The sequence below is a fragment of the Oryx dammah genome, unplaced genomic scaffold (assembly GCF_014754425.2).
Source record: "Oryx dammah isolate SB20612 unplaced genomic scaffold, SCBI_Odam_1.1 HiC_scaffold_11, whole genome shotgun sequence".
Taxonomy (NCBI): Eukaryota; Metazoa; Chordata; class Mammalia; order Artiodactyla; family Bovidae; genus Oryx; species Oryx dammah.
The window spans coordinates 43,340,161-43,348,896 of NW_024070195.1; the positions used below are offsets into that span (position 1 = coordinate 43,340,161).

Sequence of the window (8,736 nt, forward strand, 5' to 3'; positions counted from 1 at the left end):
CGTGTGGAATCATGTTGGCTGTCATCACACACAGCCGCAAACACAGGCTCACACATCCCTGTGGAGTCACACAGGCTCACACAACCACTACAGACGGATAATCTCAAAGTTAAACCCACAACTGCCCAGATTGGCTCAAGAGTGTGCGCACAGGTGTGTACACACACACACACACACACACACACAACTTTCCCAGCTTTCCCAGTCACACACACACACACACACACACCACTTTCCCAGCTTTCACACACACACATACACACACACACACCAATTTTCCCAGTCCTGGCTGTCTGGAAGAAACTTTAGAAAGGAAATTTAGCACAGTTTGAACTTGTGGCGCAGATGAGGGGATCAGCGTCTCACGGTGCTCAAAGGAGCGGGGGCCTGGGCCTGCGGTTGCGTGGCCCAAGGCTCCCGCGTGCCTTTCCCACACTCACTCCTCTTGCTCTTGTGTCTCTCCCCCTCCTCAAGACCCAGCAAGGCCGGACGGTGCTGGAGGTTCGCACGCCTGTGCTGGAGCAGCTGCCAGTGCTGGACGCTTCCTTCTCAGACCTGGGGGCCCCTCCGAAGCGGGGCGGGGTGCTGCTGGGGCCTGTCTGCTTCATGGGCTAGGACCTTCTCCTCCGTCTGACCCTGTCCGCCGACGCCAGGCCCACCTGGAGTCCCACAGCATCGGCTCTGTGCCACCTCGAAGGAGGGCTTCTCGCCATCTAGGGGGCCTCTGGCCAGGGCACTGAGAGTCCCCCGTCAGGGGCAAAGCAGGGGAGGGGGGCCCCCGGGGCCTTGCGGCGCCCCTCCCTCTAGGCCCGCCCCCTCCCCCGGGCCCTGCTCAACAGCCGAGACCCTTATTTAAAATTTACCTCCCAGTCACCCCAAACACGTGGAAGAGAAGAGAAAGGACACTGTGTATTTTGTATTTAAAAGTAATTATATTAATTATTTAAAGCATGGAAAGCAAAATGACAAAAAAGATAAAGAGAGAAATCCCAACAAAAATCAGCGGACTTTGGAGACGGGGCTCTCCAGGGGCAAGCCCCAGCACCCTCCTCCTCGCCTCAGGGCTTTCCTCAGTGACTGTGAGGGGCTGGGGGCCGACCCCCGCCTCCTTCACACCCACCCGCAGCACCCACTGTGAACGCTGGAATACACGGTCTCCTTTGTCTCAGGGCTCTGGCTCTCTCTGCCCAGGTGGGGCTCGCTCATCTCTACCTACTGGGTGTTTGGCTCCCTGACCTGCCTGTCTGCTGTCTTTCACTCGGTCTGGGGTCTTGCAGGAACGCCTGTTACTTGGGGACCTAGCTACTCCCCCAGGAGAGACGTGGAATAGTGAGGGGCGTGTGCAGGGCCAGTGGTCAGCAGACGGTTGAAATACTGAGATTCTTCCACGTTAGTTGGGAAACCACGGTGGCCCTGAGTCCCTTGAGTATCCCGCCGACATCCTGGCCAACCCCATCCTTGCCCTGGATGCCCCACCCTCCCTGATCCTTCAGTTATCGTGTGATCTGGATGGAAGGGACTCCCAGGACCTCATCCAGCCCTATGACCTGCATCCACTCTGACTGGTGGTTAAAAAATGTGATTGTCTCCTCCTGGGGTGTATGTGCCTGCTGCTTGTGTTGTTATTTCAATCCTCACCGGACCCCCCTCCCACCACACCCCTTACTCCTGGCTGAGCTGTTACCAGAAATGGATGGCTTAATCCCTTTCCTGGAGGACTTGTCCTGTTGAGGTGCTAGGGTGCAGAGAGAGTTCATAACAGACCCTGAGCGGTTCAGGGTGGGGGCGTCTGACCCTCCCTAGTTTTAACTGACACCCCTTCCAGACCTTTAGGGCCCTCGAGGCTGGAAGGGGCCTTAGATGCCTGGTCTGAGCTCCTTGCCAAAAAGGAGACCGAGGCTGACTTTCACGACGGCGTTTACTGTCCCTGCCTTTGGTGCAGGCTTGCCTGCCCCGTCATTATAGCCAGGGCTGCGGCCGGGGCTCCCCAGGCTCTTGGGTATCAGCGTCCACATTCCTCCAGGCTTCCTGCCGCGGCAAGATGCACAGGGCTCTGCCGGAGTCTCCTCCGACCCCGGGCCGTCCCCCAGCGGCCCCCCCATCCCAGGGGTTGTTCAGCAGCTCCGAGCCTTCCGGGCCAGGTGTCCCCTCTGCTCAGGGCTGGCCACACCGCTGGGCATCCCCGGCGGCTCCCGGGATGCGCATCCCGCCTCCCGCCCTTCTGGGCAGGAGACGAATGCTTCTTCCGGGGCCTCCGGGTCGCGAGGCCGCTTTCCTTGCCGGATGCCCGGCTGCGGGCGCGGGAGGGGCACGCGTGTACGAGCGTCTGCACCTGTGTGTGCACGTGTGTGCGCGTCCTGGCTTCCGGTCCGCAGACCCCAGGGAGCCGGCGGGAGAGGGGCCGCCTTGCACCCCCAAGCCGGAGTCCTGGGAGGTAGCGCCCTCGCCCCTCCTTCCGGGGATCCCCGACGGCGCCGCCTGGGCCGCGTCCCCGCCCCCGAGGACACGGCCCGGATTCCTGAAACCCTGCAGTGCCGGAGCTGACTCGGTCTCAGCCCCAGGGCGCCCCCCATGCGGAAGCCCAGCCTCGCCGCGGCGGCGGGCGCGCGGGAAAACCGGGCGCAAGTGTAGACCCCTTTCGGCGCGGGCGCCCGGGAGGTGCGCGTCTCTGCTTCCGCTGCCCCTTGGTGCCGGCGCCCAGGGCGCCCCCGGTTAACGCGCAAGCGCAGCGATTCCGAGCCCCGAAAACATCCCTGCCCGCTGCCCCTCCGGAGTCACCAGCTGAGCCCTCACTCCCACAGCACAAGGGCGGAAGCCCTTGAACGTCGTCTCTTTGGGGTCAGGCGATGGATGTGGTTTCTGGGATCACCCACGCCCTCGTCTCCATCTTCAGACACCCTTCTTCCCCCGCCCCCAGCCCCGAACCCCAGGCTGAAGAGGCGATCAGACTTAAATAGACACTCCCCACGCTGCCCGCCTGCACCCACTCCCAGCCAAGCCGGGGCCAGAGCCGAGGTTTCTCCAGAGCTTTCTCTGCAGCTGGAGCCAAACCGCAGAGGTCGCCCTCGGAGCACAAAGGGGAGTGTCCCCAAAGGTCACTTTTGGTCAGATGCTCTGAGCTCAGAGGGCTTTTCTCCGAGGAAACAAAGCCATGCATTTACTCCAATAACATTTATACACGGCGGTTAGGTCCCCAGGCCAATCCACAAAAGCCTGTTTTAACTAGTATGCCAAGCAACCCCGTATAACAGTTTTATGAGCGATTCATTGCCAAGCTGCAGGCGAGGACGCCAGGACCACAGCCCTCTGCTTGCTGTGGGGCTTCTCCTGCCCCTGCAGCAAGCTGGGGCCTGGCTCTAAGGAAGGATGAGGGGAGTTCAAGGGTAGGGCTCAGAGGTGGAAGTTTCGGGGTGGGGCTGGGCATGGGTGGGGCAAGTGTCCCCATCTGGACATGTGGGAGCTGGGGCATCTCTAGCGGCTTGTGGGCAGTGGAGGCTTCTAGATGGGGTGGTGAGGTGATATAGAGAGGGAAACAGAAACCTGGGGAGTGAATTTGGGTTTGGTTGAGTCAGAACATACATTCTTGTAGGAGGGCCTGGGTTTTGAAATGTCCTGGCTGCCTCTCAAAAGGGTTTAACTTGAACCTAATAAGGAAGAGGAAGTCACTGATGGCATTTGGAACAGTACGTGCTTTGATGGAGTTGTCTGCAGGCAACTCCCCTCATCCCCCAGGTTGGAGGAGGGTGTGAGGGTTCCAGACACAGGCACACAGCCAACAACAGGTTGGCAGGCTTAGGAGTGAGGACTTGGAGTAGGGAAGTAAGTAAGACTACAGTATGAATGCTGGGGGTGGGTCCTCTAGTCTGCCACATTTTGGACTGCTTTTTAGCCTTAAGTTGATATTTGTGGCATCTGTGAAAGTGAAAGTCGTGTCCAACTCTGTGACCCCATGGACTATACAGTCCATGGAATTCTCCAGGCCAGAATACTGGAGTGGGCAGCCTTCCCCTTCTCCAGGGGATCTTCCCAACCCAGGAATTGAACTGGGGTCTCCTGCACTGCAGGCAGATTCTTTACCAACTGAGCTACCAGGGGCTAATGGTCAAAAAACAATCTGTAAAATTTGGACCACTTAGATAACTGTACTTGGGAGCACTACCTACCCCAGAAGGCTGTGGGCTCCATATCTCTGCTCCGCTTGGTCATCAAGTCAGCGAGAGGTGGCGTCATTGGGCGAGTTTCTTTGGTGAGTATAACACGTTTTGGTTATAGCTGTTGTGCTTTAGTTAATATCACTGTCAAACATGACATTAGGCGAGAAAGAAAAGCTGCATTAGCACTTCCCTGGTGGTCCAGAGGTTAAGAATCTACCTTCCAATGCAAGGGACACCAGTTCGATCTCTGGCCCAGGAAGATCCCACAGGCTGTGGAGCAACTAAGCCCATGCGCCACAACTACTGAGCCCAGTGCTGCCACTACTGAGCCCAGTGCTGCCACTACTGAGCCCTGCACTGAGAGCTGGTGCTCCGCAACAGGAGAAGCCCCCTAGCTGCAAGGAGAGGAAGCCCATGGGCAGCAACAAAGACCCCCCACAGCCAAACCAAACAGCTGAATGAAAGAGGAGCTGCCTTAGACATGCCTGACACCACTTAGCGGTAGAAATAACCAGTTCCACCTGTTATGTTTTTAAAGATCGATTTTATGCTTTGAAGATACTAAGTCTCCTATTTGGCAGATGAGGATGCAACATGGAATACTGGAAAGCATAACAGTTGCTGAATGGTCTTATTGATTTATTACCACAAAGAAATCTACACCAGGTCCTTTCTGAAATCCTTTGAGATGGCACCAAGCTCAATAGATGCGCACAGACCCACACAACAACATCTGAGATTCACTCCCCATCCGGCCAGCCGCAGTTTCAGGGCTCACAGACCCTCCCTTGCTCTTTACTGACAAGGATGTCATGCTGACAAGGCACCAAGTGAGGTGTGATTACCGCGCAGATAAGCTGCTGAGAGAGATGTTCGTCAGGGTTCTGCCTTGGGACTGTATCTGATTATTGGGGGTATTACATACATCGAGAGCTCCGTTTTATATTTCCATGAGTTACTCTTGTTATGTTTTCATTGTGAACCAGAGATGCTGGATATATTGGTTCAGATTGACTGAGCTGTGAGAAGCAGAAAACTCTGAGAACAATTGTGGTTTCACTAAGACAAACTTTTATTTCTCTCTTGCGTTGAAACCCAGAGCTGATATGGTATTTAACTGTGTCAGAGATTCAGACTTTTCCCATCTTGTTGCAGTAGCCTCAACATGGTTCTTACCTCTCAGGTCCAATACGACTGCTGGAATTCCAGCTTTCATGTTTGCCTTCCATCAATAGGAAAGAGGAAGCAGAAAGAAGGATCCAAGATCGCCTTCTAGAAGCTGCACACAGCAGTTCTGCTTACAATGCGTTGGCCAGAACTCACACGTGGCCACAGGTAACGGAAAGGAGGATGGAAAACTAGGACTCATTCTCGAAGTCTATGAGCCCAAATAAAATGGAAATTTCTATCAGGGAGTTGTGGGTTTAAAGATACGGGGGCAGCACAATTCTCTGCATGCCATGTCTCTAAATAATTTCTTGAGAAAATCTAGAAAGGGAGAACTGTGCGGTGGCTACTTTTACCAGTGAAGCAGTCTCACAATTAACACATCTATGTAGAATCTAGAAAAATGGTACAGGTGATCTTATTTGCAAAAGAGAAATAGAGACACAGACATAGAGAACAAACATATAGACGCTAAGGGGGCAAAGGGAGGGGTGGGATGACCCAGGAGACTGGGATGACATACGCATATACTATTGATACTATGGATAAAATAGGTGAGTGTTGAGAAGCTCCTGTGGAGCACAGGGAACTCTACTCAGTGCTCTGTGGTGACCTAAATGGGAAGGAAATCCAAAAAATAGGTGTCATGTGTATACATATAGCTGTTTCACTTTGTTGTAGAGACTAGCACAACATTGTAAAACAACTATACACTCATAAAATTTAATTCAAAAAAAAAAAGAATCTTAAAAAAGCAGTCCCGCAACTTCCTTAAAAATCAACTGTTTAATAGTTAACTTTTGCCTCCATGGGAGGGGGTTCCAATGTAACCTACCCATGAGTGGTGGCCTAAAAACCAACAGCTTTAGGCGATGCATTAAGCAGAAATTTAAATAGGGTATTCATCCTGTTTTGCTGGCAAACCTCCCTCTAGGGATTGCTTACAGTTCTGCAGGCGCGTGTCACACTTTCTCTGTGACTCCGCCATGAGTTATCTTTACTGGTATGCTTGCCTCTGAGTGTCCGAGAAGGTCATTGACTTTGTTGGAGTACCAGTGGAATAGCTATAATATGTATCATCTCAAGATGATTTATTTTATTTTTAATTTATTTATGTTTATTTCTGGCTGTGCTGGGCCTTCGTTGCTCTAGAGCACAGGCTCCGTAGTGGTGGTGCATGGGTGCAGTTGCACCGTGGCATGTGGGATCTTCCTGGAGTAGGGATCGAACCCGTGTCCCCTCCATCGGTAGGCTGACAATGTACCACCAGGGAACTCCTCAAGATGATTTCAATCAGAAATGCCAGCCAAACCGAATTTTCAGAGACCCGCGCCACACGGTTACGTATTCAGCACCCAGTCCTTAAACTCCAGTGGTCTGTACACCTGTTTGGCTGCTAGAGCGGTGCTGCCCACTAGATCCTTCTGTGATGACAGATATATTCTACATCTCTGCAATCCAGTACGGTGGCCACTAGCCACATGTGGCTATCAAGCACTTGAAAGAACAGGTTAGTGCACCTAAAGAACTTTATTTTTAGTTTTATTAAATTTTAATTAATCTCAGTGGCTGCATGTAGCTAGAGGCTACATATCAGACAGCATAGCCCTAAGGCGTCTTACTGTTTGAAGACCCATATCAGCATTGAAACATGTGTATTACCATATGTGAAACAGATGACCAGTGCAAGTTCGATGCATGAAGCAGGGCACTCAAAGCCGGTGCACTGGGACAACCCAGAGGGGAGGGGTGGGGAGGGAGGCGGGAGGGAGTTTGGGACGGGGGGGGGGGGACACGTGGACACTCGTGGATGATTCATGTCAATGCATGGCAAAACCACCACAATATTGTAATTAGCCTCCAATTCACAGAAATAAATTTTTAAAAATCCACATGAATTTCCATCCATTCTTAGTAATGTGATGAAGAGATCCCACTTTAATACAGATGTGTGAGATTCAGATTTCAGAATTCAAACAGGCCAATTAATTTCTGCTCTTCTTTTTAGGGGTAGGGAATTTCAAGGGCCTGATCTTAGGCAAAATTTTCTTTGCCCAAAATTTACTGAAAATTTTGTGGTTTTATGGTTCATTCTCTTTTCATAATAAAATCAATAGGGGAAGACAGAGTTTTGGGGTGCAGTTTTTTTTTTTAAAAAAACAGGGTTACTGAGATATCGTTTACATATAATCATTTCATCCTTTTTAACTATCCTGTCTTGTGAGTTTTGACAAGCATATTCATTGTGTAATCGTCACCTCTATCAAAATAAAGGCTATGACATAATTGTTTTCAAGTCACCCCTGGTTAATGTGTCGTAAATTTAATGAACAGTTTTAATCCTTGCACTGGGTTTAGGTCATCTCTTTAACTTCTGCTTTATTGGATTGAGCCTCAGGGTGAAAATATCTACTGCGGTCCTATAGTGAATGTGATTCGCTGGGGCAGTCAAGGGAAAATAACCTGGTGGTCGGCATAGCTCGTTGGTTTCGAGAAGAGTATCAGCCAGATGAGTGCCTACATGCTAATCAAGGATTGATTTAGAGAGATCTTTCACTAAGGAAATAACACCAGGTACAGTGCTAACCACATTTCATTCACTATGAGTGAAATATTTGAAAAGTACTTAGGGACTTCCCTGGTGGTCCAGGCTAAGATTTTAAATTCCCAATAGACGGGGCCTGGGTTCTAGCCCTAGTCAGGGAACAAGATCCCATATGCTGCAGCTGAAGATCCTGCAGGCTATTGGGAAGATCCCTTGGAAGAGGAAATGGCAACCCACTCCAGTATTCTTGCCTGGAAGATCCCATGGACAGAGGAGCCTGGTGGGCTGTGTACGGTCCATGGGCTCGGAAAGAGTTGGACATGACTAAGCAACCGAGCATGCACGCTGCAACTAAGACCTGGCAGAGCCAAGTAAATGAATAAAATAAATATGTTTTAAAAAGTACTTAGAACAGTCCCTGGCATCTAGTGAGCATGATTTAAGAATTACTTATTTAAAAGAGAATTTGCTATTATTCTTAAAAAAAAAAAATGTGATAGTTGGGGTAAAATTGTATTATAGATTATTACAAGATATTGAATATAACTCCATGACCTATACAGTAAATCCTTCTTGCTTATCGACTTTTGAATAGTAGTTTGTATCTGTTAATTCCCTTCTCCTAATTTGTCCCTCCCTCCCTCTCCCCTTTGGGAACCATAAATTTGTTTTTGTGTCTGTGGGTCTGTTTTGCACACAGATTCATCTATGTGTTATCATGTAGTATGTGTCTTTCTCTGACATCACTAGGGATAATATTCACTAAGTCCATCCTTGTTGCTGAAAATGGCAATATTTCATTCTTTTTTATTTTTTAATTAAAAATTTTTTTTTACTTTCTAAGCATTTAAAATTGAAGTATAGTTGGTT

At 50.5% G+C, this 8,736-nt stretch overlaps 1 protein-coding gene across 5 annotated transcripts in view; it reads left to right on the forward strand.

Moving 5' to 3' along the window:
• COL11A2 (collagen type XI alpha 2 chain) overlaps nucleotides 1-1,596 on the forward strand; it is a 29,708-nt gene extending 28,112 nt beyond the window's left edge. For all 5 annotated transcript variants that reach the window (XM_040249147.1, XM_040249149.1, XM_040249148.1 and 2 more), the window contains one exon: nucleotides 475-1,596. In XM_040249147.1, coding sequence (XP_040105081.1) covers nucleotides 475-615 — 141 coding nt within the window. In that variant the 3' untranslated portion in view covers nucleotides 616-1,596. The remainder of the gene's footprint in view (nucleotides 1-474) is intronic.
• Nucleotides 1,597-8,736: the final 7,140 nt, after the last annotated feature.